Genomic DNA, 20,264 nt, shown 5'->3' with positions numbered 1-20,264 from the left:
TTAATTTATATGCGTAGGTATTTTAAAATTGTTATAAAAACTTACCTGCTACTTATCCCCTACATCAGGGGTTCCCAACCCTGTGTCCACGGGCGCCCTCCGAACGATTTGTATGTGCCCGCCTCTCACTATTCGACAGAGACAGATTTTTTTTCATAAAAATTAATGAAAGTTTGAGGGGGGGGGTGCAAATAGAAAGTTTTGTCCCCGGGCGCCGGGAAGAGTCGCTACGCCTCTGGTAGGAGTTTGTCGATTTAAAATAGGTGGTACCCGCCTCCCTACCGATATTTTAGAATGTGCTCTAGAGTAAAAAAAGGTTGGGAACCCCTGCCCTACATCATCAGAATAACAGATTTGGCCAAATTAAGATTTTAAAAAGTTAAAACCCTAAATATAAACCTAATGCCTATTTAATACTTGTCTCTTTTAACCCCACCACCACCACCACTACTCCATAGAGACACAAAACTCAATGATTTGTATTATAATATGTTTGATCACTATCTGTTTTATTGTAATTTTCCCAGGTGTAAAAATGACTTCATCAACATCTACTCCCAGCTTCAGGGTGAGTCTGATGACTTGTTGGAGGCCGAGTTGACGGGGCCATTCTGCGGGTCATCCAAGGATGACCTCCCAAAGCTTGTGGTGTCCACCAAAAATGTTCTCATCATGTGGTTCTACTCCAACCATGAAAAAACCAACAACGGCTTTGAGGGGACCTGGGAATTCATTGATGCAAGTAAGTTGGTTACAGTTTAGCTGATTTCTACTTTAACTTTTCAATATTGCTACTTATATAGGCCTAATATTACTAACATCACGTCTAGTTTAATAAATAGTTTAGCCTTATAATATTAAACATATGGTTCTTGTCCAGATAAGCCCTACACTAATTTAAAAAGTGCACAAGTGAAAACTTAAGTCCCCACTTGGCACTTATTTCTGATCTCTAGACGCTTGAGCATTTGATCAAACGCACGCCATTAAAAACAATCCTTATCTGACTCTAGGGATAGGGTTGGGGTTAAAGATACCAAGATACAGACCTTTTCATGCAAATTACTAATGACATGTCCCAATTTCACCCTCTTCAATAAAATCTAAAAGTACAAGTTTCATATCCTCTTCTGTATAATCTTTTTGGTGTGGCTGGGGGTTAGCTTTTTGGTGGGGCTTATCTTTACAAGATTGAAACAAATAATAGTTTAACATTTTACAATATAATAAATAACAAGTAATAAGCAAGGGGGTGCCCATAAATGACTTCCCACACCTCAGTACAGGGGTGGCTCTCACATTGTAATGGATGAGCCATGTAGGGAGTAATGAAGTCAGGGGTTCAAGAAATCTGGTGATATTGTTATAGCATATTCATGGTTTTTGTATTTTTAAAAAATAAAATGTTGAAAGATTAATGTTTGGTACAAATTCTGGTAGGAGTTGGGGGGGGGGGGGGACAGCTATTCGAACTTAGTGACTTCTTTATGATGGGTGAGGGGTCAGATTTTAAAATATCAGCTAAAATAGCTATGTGTCATTTATGGACAACCTCTAAAAACAAAATAGCATATAAATTTAGTTGCCTATTAAAATATGTTTAGAGCTGCTTTTATATATGATGCCACAGAATGATGTTGTTTTTAAATATTTAACTCCCACCCCTTTCCTGATCTTCCCACCCTGATCTTTCATATCCTGACGTAAATATTATTAATTTGTAAATGTCTTATATATAAAATAGTAAAATAGGATCAGGCTTACATGTAGTGTTTTAATTATTCATAACAACCTTAAGATTGACAAATGTTATGTAATTAAATATTCTTTAATATGCTACCCTGAGTTTGTTAGGAAGATGTGGACATTATATATTGAAGCCACCATATATAAAATTATGCTTGTTTTATTATATTTTGTTTTTACTTGATTATTAATCTTAGTCTTTAAAACAGGTTTCAGGTAATTTATTTAATTGATATTCCTACATTCATAGACCATGTTTTATGTTACGGTTTTTCTTTTAAATTTAACAAATCCAGCTGGCCAATGAAATAGTTTTAGCATTTAGGGATCTCACGTCTGTCTTTAAATTGTTTAATGTCAGTGTCAAGTTGATTTGTTAATGGAAATCAAACTACAGCTCTTGCATTAAGAGGATCTATATTTTATTTCCTCTTGTCTTTAAACAAAAACAACACCAATTTAAGGATTTTTGAGGATATAAAAATCAATTGCTTTTGTATCAGAAAAAATTTAACATCAGCTTAAAAGGTGTCCTTTAAATTTAAATGCTCGGGTAAAAATTATTCTAAATTATAGCCCACACTAGATAATTTATCTTGAAAGATTGATATATTAACGACAGCCAGGAAAAAATACCATAATTTATTGAAGATTCACTACATTATAGGATTTGTTGTGTTGATGTCTTTTAATTTCAGATTATGTAATACATTAAAACATTATTTTTTTTAATTAAATTTTTCTAATTTAACTAGTTTTTAAATTATTGTAATTGTTTTTAAATAGTTTTATTTGGTGTACCAGGGTCTAGATTCAATGCTTACAACTAAAATGCTTATTTATATTGTTTTTTAAATTAGTATTTTATAAAGAAAGTATTTAAGTTGTGTAGCTTTCATTTTACAAAATAATTTTTTTTTTCTTCATCAATTGTATCTCAAGTTACGCACATGTGTGCGTAACTTCAACTAGTCCCGGTACACCACAATAGAACAGTGTGGATATCCCAAAGTGTCTGCAGTGTCTTCTCTTTCAGTTCCCTATGACATGGGTACTACAGTATCAAACATGTGCGGCTACACCGTGCACAGCAAAAGCAAGTCCAGGGGGTTCGTTATGTCTTCCACATACCCAGGGGTTTACCCCGACAACACATTCTGTTTCTACCGGTTAGAGGGAGAACCTGGACAAAGGATTAAATTAGTCTTCGAAGACTTTTCACTCTTTCATGGGGGTGAATAGTAAGTCACTCAAACATCCACACTAACCCAGATTTTTTTGCGTGTTCTAACCAAATTCAATAACCCTCACTTATTTAACAGCTTTGTATTATTTCTGTTATTTTTGCGTTTTATCACAGGATTTCTAACATTCCGTTACATAGATTGGGTTTAGTTTTTATTGAATGCTTCATACTCAGTTTTATTTGCTTTGGGTTGCAAAACTAACATTAATTTCATTGTACTATTAACACCTACACTTAATCTACCACATAATGTTTACAAAAATAACACGCCTCAACAATTTGCTGGACATGAAGTCAGACCACAGTATACATTTGTATAGAAAAATTAACAAACTATCCTTTGAAGATGAAAACTAAACTTGAAGATCAAATGACAACCAGTCATAAAAAGGGATAAATTTTACCTTTCGAAACTAAAACAATGGGTTTTATAGCCGACGTGAGGCAGTAAATTATAGGCTTACTATTTAAAGAGTAGAAGTTCCAGGATGTCAGCGAATAGTGCTGACAAGAGTGAGTTTTTTGAGGTAAGATTCAAGTATGTGTGGCCAATGCAAACAGTTATGTTAAGAATTTATTAAAAAGTTGAACTCAGTTTAGCCTTTTTATCTAAATTTATAAAAGCAAGTGATTGATTTTTTAAGAATTTTAAGCTATTCTTATTATAATAAAAATAAATATTACTTTTATAAACTTAGAAAACTTAAACTTAATTGTGGTAAAATAAGCATGTTTTTTTTCACATGGTGCCACTTGTTGTTAATGAGCATTATTGAATTAGATTAATGGACTTAGATGTTGAAAAAAGTGTTTCAAAATAATATATCTATAAAATTACACATTTTTAATTAGAATTGGTTTAAGTAGTAAACTTACACATCTTTTAAATACTTGAGAAGAGAATGTAAATATTTCTTTATGAAAAGAACCTATTTTGTATTGCAGAAATGTTTTATTTTTATAAGTTAACAGTTTAATCAATGAATAATCAGCTGCGTACATAAGACATTTTTCAATTGTTAACATATCTGTGTACTTGCATGTTTCTGCTAAGCAAGGATTGAATCTAGCTGAAATGTTGAATGATTGTTTTTATAAGTCAAACCTGTGTTAATATGCTCATATAAAACTTGACTTTAAATGAAAATTTAATGAAGTAATTACTGTTTGGTGATCTGAGATTAAAATAGTAGAACACTGTTTGCATTCGCCTTACCCAACGACACATACATTTCAACATATTTGAATGCCCTTTTCATCGTAACTCTGTTTATCTGGGACATGTCTTGTTGCTCTGATCAGAGCTGAGTACAATTCTGTATGCCTTGCACACAACTGTAAAATGTCATTTGCACCTATTTAAAAATCAATCCCAAAATAAAAAGGCTATTTCTAAAGATATAATACATTTTTATAGAAAATAAATTCCTTCATTCATTAATAAAAAATATTGCTTTTTAAAATAGTAATAAAATTGTGTGCTACTTGCAACTTACATTTAATATCATTAGCTGAACTGTTTTAAAAACAGATCTATAACAAAATATCTGCTATCATTTTAAATAAGTATTAAAATTCATTTAAATTTAAGGACAAAAAATAACATAACGTTAGTGTAGGCAGCATGAAATTATTTGTTTAAGGACTTGAGGTGAAGTTTGTTTCCGTGTTCTACTTGATGTTTTAGGCTGCCTAAATAAGCTTGTTCAGACCACAGCGTAGAAGCTGGCAGGGAAAAAAGCTATTAACAGCAATACGTATTTTTATATGTGGTTGCATGTTCATTTTTATGTAAGTCTAAGAGCACATATTAATAAAGGATAAATTACAGTGTTAAGATTACCAGATTAAAATTTAAAGGAACCTTAAACTCATTTTTCTTTGATTTGATGTTTTGAGGTAAATTTTGTTTTAAAACATTGATTTTTTAAATGATAAGTAAATTCAGGTTTTATAATATAAATTTAACATTGGTTATAAAGTAAATATAAAGTATTAGTCAATGAAATGCTCATAGACACCAAAAATGTTTCATTCTTTTGATTGTTGAAAAAAAGGGGCACTCACTTATCTATGGTTACTAAGGTAGCATTGGAAACCTACAGTCAGTAAGTTTAAGGACAAAAAATTGGTATCACATTTTCAATTGAATGTTTATTTGCACACATATGCACTGATGCATGTTACTTACACAACTATGTCAACATCACAACAACAAGGGTTTTCCTGCATTTTGTTTTTTAGTCTAGTTTTTTATTTTATTTTTTACTTTTTTCTATTAAGATTTCTTAAATTGTTTTTTATTAACTTTTCTAATTAACATTTTCCATTTTCTTGCACTGAGTAATTTTATAATCTAAAGGAATACATACTTTAACCCATTAACAACTGTCAAGTATGTTTTAAAATAAAATACTGAAATTCAAAATCATTTATTTACATTATCTGATTGTTACTTAGATTCTAGAGATTTTAACTGTTGCTTACTAAAACAAAATTATAACCTTAATTTCTATAGTCGATCCTACATTTGGTTTTCTTTTTATGCTGAATTATAATTTTGTTTCATTATTTTGAAATTCTGCTTGTACTAACCAAACTTTTATCCCACTAGAGTTTAACCATGTGCAAAATATTAACTGATCATGTTTATTATAATTATATCTTAATTCATTATTTTTATTAAATTTTAATAAAATTATATACAATTGATAAGCTTAAAGTAAATAAGCTTTTAGGCATGTTGTCAATGTCAGTAGATGACCTGGACTTAGTCTGTATGTCATACAAACATGACATCAGGAATCAAACCTAACCTACTGTGGTGAGGTCAATATAAAAGGTCATCTGTGTTTATAATCAATGAAATGTATTCCATATTAAAATTTTATAAGATCCATCCCTTGGAAATATACTCTGAATTTCTACTTTGGTTAGACAGTTTGGGTGTGATGGATCAAGGACAAATTTTAAAGTATCTCATTCTATTGAAAGATGGAATTTTTATAATGAAGTTTTAATTTAATTTTAAAAATAAATCAAAGTTTCATAATTACACAAAAAAAACATATTTTGTCCTTTAAGGTGGCTTTTTACCTTAACAATCAAATAGGTAATTGTAGATTGTTCTTACATAGGGGGAAACTTTATTTTTTATGATTAGGATAAAGATTATTTCCTTATGTAAAACTTTGTTTAGCAGATTTCCTATGCCAACAATTTTAAATACATGAGTCAAAGGTGAGTTAAGGGCTGCATCCCGTTGTTGATTTAGCAGGTGACCTTAAAATGTGAATTTCTCCTAATCCACAGCTGTCCCTTCGACTACCTGCGGATATACGACGGCAACTCAACATCCTCCGAGGTGATTGGCACCTTCTGTGGCAGCTATAACCAATCAACAGTCATTTTTTCTTCAGGAAGGTCTTTGAGGCTAGATTTTATCACAGGTGGGGGAGGGAGGCTGACGTTCAATGAGCGGGTGCTTGATACTATGGAGGACTACAAGGTGGAGAGGCGAGGCTTTAACATCTCCTATGTGTTCAGCAATGATTTTGTGGCGCTAGGTGAGTGCAGTTGCACAAGTCAAAAACAAGTCAAGTAGGATTTTAAGATCATCATAATATACTTGCTACATAAACTATATTATAGGGCAGACTCCTTTTGAATGCACTGCAAAATAAAAAGTGTAGATATTCAAGTTGAGTAGGATTTAATTTCATCAAAGCATACTCGTTACATAGTTTTTTAGATAGAATACTTTTATATGCATCATAAAAAAATTAGGAAGATTGACTTTGAATAATTTGTTTAGTAATTTCTTTAAATTTTATGATACACATAAAACAGCAATTTAATAATAATTTAAATTTATATAACTCAATGATTTTGTAATTAATGATTGGTAAGCATTTTTTTTAAATTACTGAAGTATTACATAATCTGTTTTTGTGTAATTAATTATTAATAATTAATGAGTATATTTAAATAATTAGACAAAATGCTTCAGTGTTATGTACAATTATTTCATAGAGGTATTTTTCATATAAAATGTTTGAAATTTTTTTTAGATCATCACTTCATCAAAGACGGCGCCAAACATGTGGTGGGGACAGAGTGTGATCAAAGAATCCTGAGTGGCAAAGAGACAAATGGAACATTTGTCTCCCCTGGCTACCCAGGATCCTTCCCACAAGGCATTGTGTGCAGATACTACCTGGATGGGCTCATGGATGATCAATGTTTGGAGAAAGTCAAAGTCATGTTTTATGACTTTAACATTACAGGAAATATCCCTTAGTGAGTAACTTGATATTGTGTTTAATTTTCTGCTTGAAGTATTCTGATAGGATAGGTTGAGGTTCAGATTAGTGAAAAATAAGAAACATATTTATTGCTGCTCATGATATTTTGCAACTCTTTCGATACAAGAAATTACTGAATGTCTAATGCATATGCATTTTAACAGTTGAATTTTTTTTTTTTTGGTGAATTTGAAACCAATATATAAAAACCAGAATTTTTTTGACAGAAAAAGTTTGGTATGTTGTAATTGTATTCAACACCAGTTGTAAGATGTGTCTTTTAAATCTGTCTCTTCCCTCAGTTTTCTTTGTTTTCAAAATGTTCACTCTGGACTTCTTCTCTTGGGTCTTGATTTTACATTGAGGTTGCATTGATTAAATAAAAATTTAAAAACTGTTACAGGAAACAAGCTACAGAACTAATGTCTGTATGTTTATTACAATCACCTCATCTCATTAACATTAGCTGCAGTATGTGTTGTGTAGACTGGTCCTGAATAATTTGCCTCCTGTGTTGTCTGCAGTTGTTTACTGGGTTACCTTGGTGAAACAGACAGCGATGGAACTGTGAAGAACAAGTTCTGTGGTGCCTTAAATCCCCCAAACTTTGTCAGCTTAGGTCCTCGCATGGTCATCACACTGAACACCACAGGTGGGGCCAGAGGTGGGAAGTTTGTTGCGCGCTACCAGTTTATAACAGGTAAAACTCAGGTGTTGTTTTTTTTTATATCAGCACTCTTTGGAATATTTTTTTTAACAATTATGACATAATGGGATCGTACTGTCGGATGGTAGAGCACATGTGGTTGGGCATAGTGCTGACCACCCTATAAATGCTGAGGTCAAGAAACATGTGAAATTTATTCAATCAGTCCTATTCACAATCGGGTCAGAAAGTGTAACTTTGTAAACATAGGTGTTGAATATCTCCAAGAACTGATAAAAGGTTTTTCACCTGTTTTTAAACTTAGCAGTAGTCAAGGTCAGCTTTTAAATAATTGTTTTTCTACTTATTACTCAATCTGATGAAAATGTGAAAATTTGTATGTTATGTATGTTTGTATTGATATTTGTTTAACACTTCCGTATTTGTCTTATTTACTATTTTAAATTCAATATTTGACTGAGAGTATGAAGTGCAAATGTACATGACAGTTTTCTCAATACTTGTTAATCTCCTCATGTCTGAAGACTATGGTATCCATGGGGAACAAATTGAAGAAGGCAAGTGCAAGTTCCACTACAACAGTATGAGGGTGAAGCAAGGGGAGATCAACTCACCCCGCCACCCCGGCAACTACCCCAACAATCAGGACTGTGAGTACATCTTCCGCCCCCAGCCCGGTGAAGTACTGCTGCTCACTTTCCACATCTTCCTGCTGTCCACCAAGTCGGACCCTCCTTCCTCACCACCGCTGTAAGTTGTTGTTTTTTTTTTGTTTCGTAAAAAATTATTTTTTAAAATAAATGTGAATTAAATGGATTAATACTTTGTGTGTATTCAAATATTTAAGTTAAATAAATTTAACTGCACTTATTCAACTGATTAAAAAAAATTAATTGATAATGTGTAGCATCCACCACATTATTAATAGAATTTAATTTATAGTTATTTTTAAAAAGCCTGATTTTGATTCTTTAAATGTTTTACATGTAACTACCAATGAATGGTTATTTTTTATTCAGGAAGATTTTTTAGGTTTAAAAAGGTTAGCCCAATCATGACAATTCATAAAAAATAGTAATAAAAATATTGTCGCATTTTAGGAAAAAAAAAACTCCTCCCTAACATATAGCATCATCAAAATCTGAACCACTTGTTCTCCACTGGGTGTATAACAACACTCACGAAAGTATGCTGAACTAATATATATATATATATATATATATATATATATATATATATATATATATAGGCATATATATATATATATATATATATATATATATATATATATATAGTATAATATTCCTAAATGTGTGCAGAATTAAAATATATACAAAAGGATAATGTCATTTATTCAAGTATACTTAATAAATAAAATATATATAAATGCATGTAAATATGAGAAACTAAACTAAACATGGGGATTCAAAACGTTATTTATAAAAGTATGTCTAACTAAAATCTTATCTGCTTCCAGGTGCAGTACAGTTGACAATGTTGCATTTTATGAAGATGTGGGGACACCAAACAGAGAAAACTTTACTCTGACAGCCAGGTACTGTGGCAACGTTTACCCCGGCCCATATGCAACACACAAGCTGCTCAAGGTTATTTTCCATTCCAATGATGACAGTGAATCCTATGTGGGGTTCAGGGCTAAATTCCAGTTTTACAAATCCCGAGCAAACTTTTGTGAGTTCACATTTGTTGTTTCATTGCTTGCGTTATTAACTTATTGTTTCATTGATTGTGTTGTAAACTTACTATTTTTAATATATTATTTTACGTAGACTTTATAACGGTTGGCTTTTTTTTTTTAAACAAACTTTTTTTAAAATTTTATTTTTCATAATCTCATTCAAAATGTATAAAAACAGTGAATGCTGAAATAATTTACAAAAGAGTATATAATTATATCTAGTTCCATACTGATTCTGGTAGAAACGTATTGCCCTTGATTAAATCAATAAATTCACTATAAGTATTTACATATTTATGTTCCAAATTTATCAAAATAACTTTTGATATGTGAATAAAAAATGTCAAATCTTGAAAACTATTTCAGCCTGCTCCACATATAACAGTGTTATCAAGGGTGGAGGCTTAGGGGGAACCATAATCAGCCCCAATTTCCCCGCCAAGTACACATCCCTTGTTTGGTGTGAGTGGATCATACAGGCAAGCAGGAGAGAAAACAAGATTTTAGTCGAGATTTCTGACCTCAATTTGGAAGGAAATTATATGAAAGATGCTGATAAATGTGAGTTTTAAGTACCATATTTTTTTATGAGTTAGGTTTTCACAAGTTCTCATTTTTTTTAATTAAATAGAAAAGATTTTTTAATTCCTAAAATTTTCAGATTATTACTATATTAGCTGCTTCAGAATTCTTTTTATAATAATTAACAATTATAAGATCATAAAATTAATAACATCAACATATAAACCTAAAATAAGACATATTCACCTTTAGTAAATTTATGTTTTTGTATCGCAGAATTTTAAACTTAAATCTTAATTTTATAAATTTTAATAATTTAATCACTCACAAATGATGATTTAAAATCCTATTTTTTATTGTTTTTTCTTCCAGCAAGCTGTCAAGATTCCGTCTTGCGACTCTATGATGACAGTTTAAGCTTAAAGCCTGTATCTTCTATATGTGGCATTAAGAAAGCTACAGAAGAAAACCCATCATATTTATCATTACAAACTTCTTTTAAAATATCGTAAGTATATATACTTTAAACTATCTTCTACTTAAAAGATATTGATTAATGTAATTATAGTTAAAAAATATCAGAAGTATCACTATTACTTTAAAATGTGCTCAATTTTTATGATAATGATAAATTCAATTTTAGTTCAAGGTGACAGAGAATTGAATTTTATTTTAAGAGAAAATTACTAAAAAGAACTAAAATATTTTTATCTAGATTTATAACAGCGCCAGGAGCTTTAGGAGCTAAAGGATTTAAAATTTCTTGGACAGAAGTTCAAACAGGATCTTCCTTAAGTAAGTCAACGTCCATTCACTTTACATTTTATCTGCTTTTGCTATTATTTCCACTTTGTATCAAAACAGTTATGCCCATCAGGTAAAATCAATTTTGTAAATTAGTTGTCAGTACCATTACATACACCAGAGACTAATCAATATTAAACTGACATTGATTCATGTATGATATTTTATTTAATCTTCATTACAAGCTGAAGAGTAAAAATGCGATGTGTATTTTTTATTTACTTAGTAGCATCCGATTGTTCGGGATTCCAGTGTGTGGTAAACAAGTATTGCATAGCCACAGCATTAAAGTGCAACAAAGAACCAAATTGTGGGAGCAAAGATAACTCAGATGAAACTGCAGAATGTGAGTTAAGGAACTTGGTTAATTCATATTTTTTTTTTCAAAATGAAAATATTTTTTGTTTTGTAACCAGAAATAGATTTTTTTTTGTTCCATTACATTTTTTTTACTTTTCTTCATTCAATCTTTAGGTTCTAGTCTTCGTCTGGACTGTGATATAATCCAAACTTGTTTTATTTTATTTCTTATTTTATTGTACCAAAAATACAATTTCCAACTCTGAGGGATGTGGTTCCAGGTAAGGTGTCATGTGGATTGATGCATGAACTGCTGGCTCATCATAAAGCATTTGGCATGGAGACTATTTTTGTGCCTTTCATTCACAAATCTGTTAACTTTACTGAGGAATCACTGAATTCTATTTTTTTTTTTTTTGGGCAGCTTTGAATCTATCTCTCACCAAAGAGACTCAGCTCAATATTGATCTGATCCACCTTTTTTCAAAATTTGCTATTTACTCCCAGCATCAATTGGTTCTTTTCACAGAATATGTTACTACCCTTATAATAACTCAAGAAATTAGCATGTAAAATTAATTTCCCACTTTAGAAATTGAAAGCATATCATCACTTTATATAAGAAGGCTTTCACAATTCATTTCAAATCTTTATTATTTTCTGAATTTTCAAGGCAGAAATTATGCAAACAAATGACTGTGTCTCTAGCTGAGCTCAAAATTATCTCTTTATTCAAATTTATGTTGGATTAATAAAAAAAAAGACAATATGACTCTCTCTTTCAAAGAAAGTATTCAGTTTACCATCATGGCTACACATTCTAAATTGTTTTTAGTTCTTGATTAAAACCTCATCATAAATTATAGCCAATATGTTTGAAGTGTATGTATTAAATTTCCTTTAAAAATTAGAATTAATAATTTAGAAAATAGCCAGCCTAGTAGTACCCATAGTGGAGCTTGTGAGTTATATAGTGATATAAACCCATCATTAAGTATACAATTAGATATACTGGGTTTATAGTGCAGTACAATAGTATTGGTTTAAAAATTATCTGTGACAACAGTTGTTTTGGCCTGTTTTGGCATTCTACATCAGGTGCCAATTTAAACTTTTTAAACTATTGTTCCAGCTCTCTCTCTCTCTCTCTCTCTCTCTCTCTCTGCTCATCATCAGAAAAGAATATACAATGACAAACTTTTAAAAAATGTTTTGTGTTTATTTTTTGCATTTTTTAAAAATGATACTTTTTTAATATAATGGATACTTCGATTGGAATAAATGCTTTATATGAATAGCAAGTTAGTGGCGGGAAACACAATTAGAAACAAAAACAAGTTTAAAAACATCTAAAAGTAAAACTTTAATCATTGCAGTTTTGTTTTGTTTTTTTATGAACAATCATGCACTACTGCTCTCAAATGAGCTGCATCTATTTCACACTGGTATGTGTCAAGTATGTAGACAAATTTAATATACTCTGTAAGAATATGCAAAATTCTCATTATAAAAACAGTTTTTTTACAATTTGGATCCAACTTCATGCATGTAATTATTTTAAAATGTACCAGGATTATAACACAATGTATACCACAACTTCTCCCTCTTGCCGTAGATCACCAATCTACTAGCTTAAATTAGACCAATGAACTTGTCTACACAATTTTTTATGATTTTAGTCAAACACCATTTTGCTAAACATTAATTACAACTACACGCTCCATTTGTCCCTGTGGCTCTACAGCCGATGGAGAGCTTTGGCTTGCTTCACCACTATTTTAAAACTAAGCACCATATGAAAAAAAAACTCACCTTATAAGAATTATTATACTATATAATAATATATAACAATTAAATATTTATTCATTTTGATTGTCCAAAACTCACATTCGGATACTTTTTCAGTAATAATTTAAATGCATCTTCAAAATATTAATGGCTGTTTAAAAAAAAAAATTTTTTTATAATTGTAAACAAAAGATTTGTCAAAAGCGATTCAGCGAGTCTCTTGTATATTTCATATATAATATATTATATACTTATGTTCTTATTAAAAGAGTTTAAATTAATTATGTTAATCTAAAAATGTTTTTTGTAGGCCCACAGTTTAAAGATGGTATGTAGCATTCCATTTGCATTTTTGTAATGAAAACCCTTTTAAGTGAATTTTTTACAAGCTTCGTTTGACAAATGAACATGAAAATAGCCACTAAATTTCTAATAGTAATAAATATTCTTTTTAAAAAAAATTGCTTGCAAATAATGGATATGAAGAACTGATTGGTATTTGTTATTCGTGTTAAATGTACTCTGAAATGTCTCAAAATTTGATTAACTGAAGAACAAAATAGATCTGTCTTGTTAGGCATTCATCTTCTTTAATATCTCTTACATTTTTCTAATTTTCAGGTTTGATTGCAAATATTTTTTTGCATGAATTACTGCATTTTCAATGTTATTTTCTTTTAGGAATATTATTTAACCATTTGTTTTTCTTTAATAATATTCTTCCACTGTGTGTTGGGATTTTTCAAGGTGATCTCTGACTATTTAACCACTATTTTTCTTTCCTATTAATACTTGCATCACTAATATTTGGTTTAATCAACTTGAAAAAAAATGATGTTCTGTATAGTTGTTTTATTTATTATAATTATATTTTTATTTTTGGATAGTCTTAAAAGCTTTATAAAATTGAAAAGCCGTATTAGACATGCATTTTTATTTAAAATATGTTCACTAATGAAATTTTTTAATCATACCAATTTTTTTTAATACATAGATTTTTGTTTTGCGTTTTAAGTGCATGTTTTTAAAAATATATAACACTTCTAACAAACTTTGCCATTGTTCTGTCCTACAGGCCCACGATCATCTGGTATAAAAATTCTCCACATTGCCATCGGAACATCCATCTCCTCGTTCTTCTGCATTATTTTACTCATCTGTGGGTTCTATCATAGAAGGAAGTTCCGCTCTGACCGAGCCCCGCCTGACCATGACCACGTGGAAGTACGCTATGTGTCTGCCCCCACGGGTTGTAACACCACCGACAGACTTCTCATGGATGACCGGAACGATGTTGGTAATGACCATCACAATAACAGCACAACACAGAGCCCTCGCTGTCAAAAAGTGTCGATGGTATGACACATGCTGAGTGTTAACTTTAGATACAATTTATCCACTTTTTGTTAGTAAAAAGATATTACAAATTTTATTACATTTAATCTACAATTGAGCATAATTTTGCAGTTTAAATTTAATGTATTTTTTGCGATAAATAAATTTTTCATTTATTCCATTGGTCATTTTTTTTTTCAATGATGCATTTAATATTTTTTAATAAACATAATTTTGTGCGCATACTCAATTTCTTGTAGAATATACGCTAAGTTTTTATTTAAATACTCAAATAATTTGAGTACTGTATTTTACTTAACATACTTTTTAGCAACCAAGAAAATACTGATCTCTCAAATTTAAATCTAAATAGAACATTTTATGGTCACATTCCTCCAGTTCATGACAAGTAATTAACAACACTTGTTTTTATTTAATTAATCTTTTAATAAATTAAATATAGGAAAACGTATCAGTTGTACAAAGTGGCATATTTTTGTTTTATTAGGCTATCTAAATAATTACACATTAACCTAATATTTAAAAAGCATTAGTTAGAACAAAAGTCACTTTTCCTTAAATTTTTGGTGATGTAATTATTTTTTTATTCCATCAAGTGAATTAAAACAATTATTTTTTTTTTTTTTTTCAACTTAAAACTAAATAGTTTAAAATCACAATTACAAATAATACTGCACAATTTTTTGTATAAGTTTACAAAGTAGTAAATTAAAACAAGGTTCTTTACTAAAAAAAAATTCTTTCCTTAATAATACAAATAGCTCAAAATTTTGTCTTTAGTTATGTTTCTTCTCTATACAAAAAACAGTTAAACTGTTATTAAACAGTAATGAATCAGACCTATTTTATACTGATCTGGATAAATTTCTGTGATTAACAACGAATAAAAATATACCTCAGACGTACGAACTATGGGCAGTGGTGACATGGTGTATAGCAAACATCGTCATAATCTTTTTAACATGGATACACACACATTGTATCTATACTTAGATATTTCTTTTAGTCTAATGTAAATTTAAACAAGAACAACATTTCATTAAAAATTGTGTTTAAATTTGAAAAGTAATTGCCAAAGTTTGAATGGAAATATTTGCTTTAAATTTAATTTTAACCCCATTAAAAACATAGTATATTATCCTTTATTACAGGGTATAAGATAAGATGTTAGTGCTTTTTTATTTTATGCTTTTGAATCAAATTTTGCCCAGGAGTTTAATACATTTGACCTTCAATTAATACACCTAATTAGTGATGTGATAAACTGTACTGGTTCACCGCTGATTCTTGGCTCTCAATAAGTCCCAGTGCAGTGCTACATCTTTCTGAGCTTTTTAGTACTTCATTCACTTCCTGTTTACTTCTATAATTTTTTTTTACTATTCCTATTGAGGTTCTTTGAATATTGATTGTAAAAAATTATTAAGTAATGCATGCCATTTAAAAACAATATTGTTATATTTAAAATGTTACTATTCATAAGTTGAAAAGCTGTTATATGTGTATATAAGTATTCAACTGTCAAATTATTGTTGTAGAACATCACCATGTGATGATCTAATTTAGGGAGTATTTATTGTGTAATATACTGTACATTATTTAAATGCTAAAGTATAATACTATGATTGCTTTTCATAATCATTTTTTATAAGTCATAGTACTATTTAATTCACTAGTCCTATCTAAAAATGGTACTACTAATTCACTATGAGGCTTTATTTCTATTTATACTAACTTCAAGTGACTGAAAGTTGCATGTGTAAATCTAATTGCAAAAGAAGATGTGTGTTTATGTATTTTAACATTTTTTTACTCTGATTTCAAACTTTTCATGGAAATCAAGTTTAGGTTTTTGAGGAAGCATTCATCAATGTAACTTGTAACAATCATTAAACATCAGACCTGCAACATTCATCAATCTAGAAACATTAAACCATTTTTAAATTCTAGCAGGAAACATTCAAGGGAAAATTCATTTACGTATCTTCATTAGAAAAAGGTGTGTTAGTTTTAGGGTCTAAAAATCTAGCATTCCTGAATTCATACCTCCAGTAGCTAACACTGTACAGGCAGCATCTGACTAAGCTCATCAAGTGCATCTGATTTTCTTTAACCCCAAAACATCTGAATAAGGGTGTCTTTTTTATAAGGATTCAAATCGAGAAGTATTCTATACAAAAGGTGCAAGATGACATGACTGTTTATTAAGTTGGTTACAGGCGCAAGATGAAATGACTGCTTATTAAGTTGGCTACAAGTAAAACATAATTTAAATGCAAAAAAAATTGTGTATGTTTAATGTAGAATATAAATGGAATTTTTTTTTAAAATAGCAAATTATTAGAACTGTACATAGTAATTAGAAAACCTTTTGAAAAACTGTTGATAAATTTGTTTCGTATTGTTTTAGCTACCAACTAATTTATTGAATTACATAATTGTGCCTGTCATTAATTCAGCTGATTATGTAATTTATTGTGTGTTGTTCCCGTCTAATGATCACAGGTGTAGTGATGTATTTTAGAAAATTTGTGATGGTGCACATCTACCATTCTCTCATTCAGGATATATTCATTATAAATTATTCCTCATGTCCCTAATTCATCGTTTCTTACCACAACAATTTTATATTAATGCAAACAGTATTATTTATAGTCTACAGTGGTTTTTGTTTAAAACATAATTAAAACTGCTTAAAATTTGTGTTTACTTTTTTTTTAATTTTCTGTTCATATTTTCATTATAAAATATTTTTTTACTACTGTCTATCTCTAAACTTGTGTACAATTCTATTCTAGCTCAGCCTTATTTTCAGTCCAGACCAAAAATAATTGTGTAAGATTTATGGCCAATGTTTAAAGATATTATTTTAATTTTGCTTGACTGTCATGTTGGATCTATGCTTGTTAAAGGTAGACCCAGAGTTCACTAATTGTAACTATTCCTGGTGAGTGAATAGTTTCTACTGTGTGGGGAACATAAATGCTTCCAATAAAACACCATGTAATAAAAAACAATGCATTTATTTGTGATACTGACTTTTGTCTGTGCTCAGAACTCTTCATCTTGTTAAGATAAATTAGCATAATATGTAGCCTTTGTTTATATTTCTTTTAAATTTTTTGTTCTTTTCCTAACAATTTTAAAGTACAGTCTTGAAGGGAGAATGTCAATTTGAATATACTTTAACCATTTTATAAAACAGTCCAGTAAAGTTTTATAGATGGAACCTAATCACTGACTACAATCAGAACAAAAGTGGTTTTAAATTTAATTTCAAAAACTCGAAATTTATACATAAAATATTTTTTGGATTTATCAGTGTTTAAAGATTAAATAATTTTCATTTTGAATTATTACATACAGACCTACTGTAAAAGACATCACTAAATGTTTCTGTAAAAATAACCTGCGAGAAAAGTCAAATCATACATACTTATCTACCTAATAGACCCAATTTATAATGCTAAATGTGTGACATTTTGAATTTTTATATATATCATTAAATATGTGTGGATGAAAGTAAATTGAGATGTACTTGTAGGCATGAAGAATTATTGTTTTGTAATTGTATCATAAGACCCTTGAACATGTGCACTGATGAGTGTATTTTACTTCGTTGCTTTATTTTAATCTTTCTTGATTAATCTGTAAACTGTAAGTAATGGTAGCTTGAAGTGTCTTTGTGTAGACGAGCTGTGAATATTTTCTGCTGTAGTTTACTTTTATGATGTCCATCAACTTCACATTCAAAGCTCATGATTTTACATCAATCTTATCCATACATCTTCTATATGACCAACAGATTTAAGTTATATAGCTAGGTAAATTGTCAATTTTTGAATTTATATCATTTAGATTCAGTTTTACTTTTTGAATATGTTTTTGTAATTTTAAACAAATGTTATTGTACAACAACGTTAAAAAAGAATGTCTTATTTCCATATACAAGCTATACTAATTGTAAAATCAAAAACTATCAGCAAAAACATTATATTTTCATTTCACTGTTCCTACATGAAGAAAAAAATTTCAATAGAATTCTGTTGAATTGCTGCTACAAATCAAGCACAGTAGGATTAATGACGACCCCCCCCCCCCTAACCGTGTTTGAAATAAAAATGTTGCGCTCACAGATTGGTTTACAAATTAGCCGTAGGCAATGTAATATTAGTAAGGTCAAGGATGTTACTAGCCTACCGTACATTTCTATTTTTAGTCTGTCAGTAGTTTCAGTACAATGTGTTCGCTCTATTTAATTATTGTTTCTTTTTATAATGAAATGTTGTTTTTTATAATATTGATAACGTCAGCAAGATGAGCATTCACTTCCTTGAGTGCTTTGAAATATTGTCTGGATTTGAACACCATACCAGTACTATCTCAAATGTATTATTGCCAATAAAATATTATCACTGGATAGAATGGTATGTCTGATTAACATTCATTTAATTTAAACGCTAGAAATGCGTGTGTACGACTTTCAGAGGGCAACTTAAGGAAACACTGCCCTTTAAAAATTATTGTAATGTTCATCTGGATGTGTAATCTTAAACAACTGTATGATGATGAAAGCTAATAATATAAAATGTGAGATTTATGATACCCTGGTTGAAATAAAAAAAGATTTATTTTTTCTATACCCTTTGAACAATGAATAATAATACACATTTTCATAACTGGTCACAAAAAGTCTTGTTCAAGTATTGTTAAAACAAAAGAATCATGTAGAGTATGTAATTGTAATACTAGGACCAAAGTAAATATAAAACATTTTTAATTCACTTTTTTAAAATTCAGATAAAACAATTCTTAAAAGGTACTATTTAGGCCTAATCTATGAGACTGACAAGTGGCAAGTATCAATAATGAAAATATTCTGGTAACCTATTATCTTCCAAAATAAAACTTACCTCACATTGTCAATGTGATTTTGGTGCTCAGTAGAACACTAGTGTGATTATGTCAATCAGGCAAACACTCTGACTCATTGAAATGTTTTGTGCTGACAGTAGCCAGATTTTTAAGACACTTCATTTTTTTACCCTGCAAAATTTACTTTTTTTTAATTTAGTGTGAGTGTCTTGAAATGGCTAGGTTTAAACTTTGAAATGTTAAAGTTAAAGCCATTGCAGTTTTATTATCTAATTTTATCTATTATGAAATAATAGAAATAGATGTCTTGGCATGATATTGGTTACATGTGATCATTGTAAGGAAAGAAGAACACCAAAATGGAGGGCATTGTGTATTTGTGAGCAGGTTGTCTGTGTTTGCTAATATTTTGTACAAATGATTTGATTTAAAACTAAGAAATAAATACATGTTTTTTACAACCAATTGTTTCGGTTTTTTTTTTAGTTTGACTTTAATAAAAATTTAAATAATGACATCACTAGTATAGTACAGATTAAAAAACAATTTCTCAAAGTAGGGATAATAAAAAAGGCTGGAGGCTATTATCACACATACAAACCAAAAGCAAAAATATCCTCACTATTCCAAACTGAATATTACAAAATGATAAAACATACCCTCCCCCCACACACACACATACTAGTAGGCCTCTTTGTCATCTGCACAATTCATGGGGATGAGCGTCTATGATAAATGAAACCATGCTTTTTTACATTAAATTCTACTCCATTGTCACAAAATGGCCAACCCCCCAACACTTGAAATGCTGTCACTTTTTCAAAAAATTTTCAACAAAATCGATAATAAGTAGGTCTACTAAGTATATCGATAGATCTAAGCGATATTTTTTTAGTATTTATGAGAAGTCCATTTAAACTATGTGAAATTTTTTTTAAGTTTTAAATTACAGTTTAA

General features: G+C 29.9%; 1 protein-coding gene across 5 annotated transcripts; it reads left to right on the top strand.

Annotated features, from left to right (window-relative positions):
* Window positions 1–547: 547 nt before the first annotated feature.
* LOC131956114 (CUB domain-containing protein 2-like) lies at window positions 548–14,911 on the top strand. Of its 5 annotated transcripts, XM_059320534.1 has the most exons (14): window positions 548–742; window positions 2,768–2,987; window positions 6,305–6,558; window positions 7,063–7,291; window positions 7,821–7,996; window positions 8,488–8,713; window positions 9,441–9,655; window positions 10,029–10,223; window positions 10,557–10,692; window positions 10,900–10,979; window positions 11,215–11,334; window positions 11,463–11,569; window positions 13,387–13,404; window positions 14,152–14,252. In XM_059320534.1, exons 1-12 carry the CDS (start codon window positions 673–675, stop codon window positions 11,552–11,554), a joined length of 2,013 nt encoding a protein of 670 aa, XP_059176517.1. In that variant the 5' UTR covers window positions 548–672; the 3' UTR covers window positions 11,555–11,569; window positions 13,387–13,404; window positions 14,152–14,252. The 5 variants fall into 5 exon arrangements, with proteins under 5 accessions (XP_059176517.1, XP_059176513.1, XP_059176518.1 ...); XM_059320530.1 differs by lacking the exon at window positions 11,463–11,569 and having other exon boundaries at window positions 11,218–11,334; window positions 14,152–14,911; XM_059320535.1 differs by lacking the exon at window positions 13,387–13,404 and having other exon boundaries at window positions 14,152–14,208.
* Window positions 14,912–20,264: the final 5,353 nt, after the last annotated feature.

The sequence above is a fragment of the Physella acuta genome, unplaced genomic scaffold, assembly GCF_028476545.2.
Source record: "Physella acuta isolate Inbredline_101_S28 unplaced genomic scaffold, ASM2847654v3 ptg001128l, whole genome shotgun sequence".
In the NCBI taxonomy this organism is placed as follows: domain Eukaryota; kingdom Metazoa; phylum Mollusca; class Gastropoda; family Physidae; genus Physella; species Physella acuta.
Note: the sequence above shows the minus strand (reverse complement) of the source record. Positions and strands in the feature narration are given on the sequence as shown.

What these genes read in the sequence shown, in the direction of transcription:
- LOC131956114 (XM_059320530.1), top strand. Translation starts at nt 673, where the DNA reads ATGTGGTTCTACTCCAACCATGAAAAAACCAACAACGGCTTTGAGGGG. An exon ending in CTCTTTCATGGGGGTGAATA is followed by an intron (nt 2,988 to 6,304) that starts GTAAGTCACTCA and finishes CCTAATCCACAG; the next exon opens with CTGTCCCTTCGACTACCTGC. An exon ending in ATTACAGGAAATATCCCTTA is followed by an intron (nt 7,292 to 7,820) that starts GTGAGTAACTTG and finishes TGTTGTCTGCAG; the next exon opens with TTGTTTACTGGGTTACCTTG.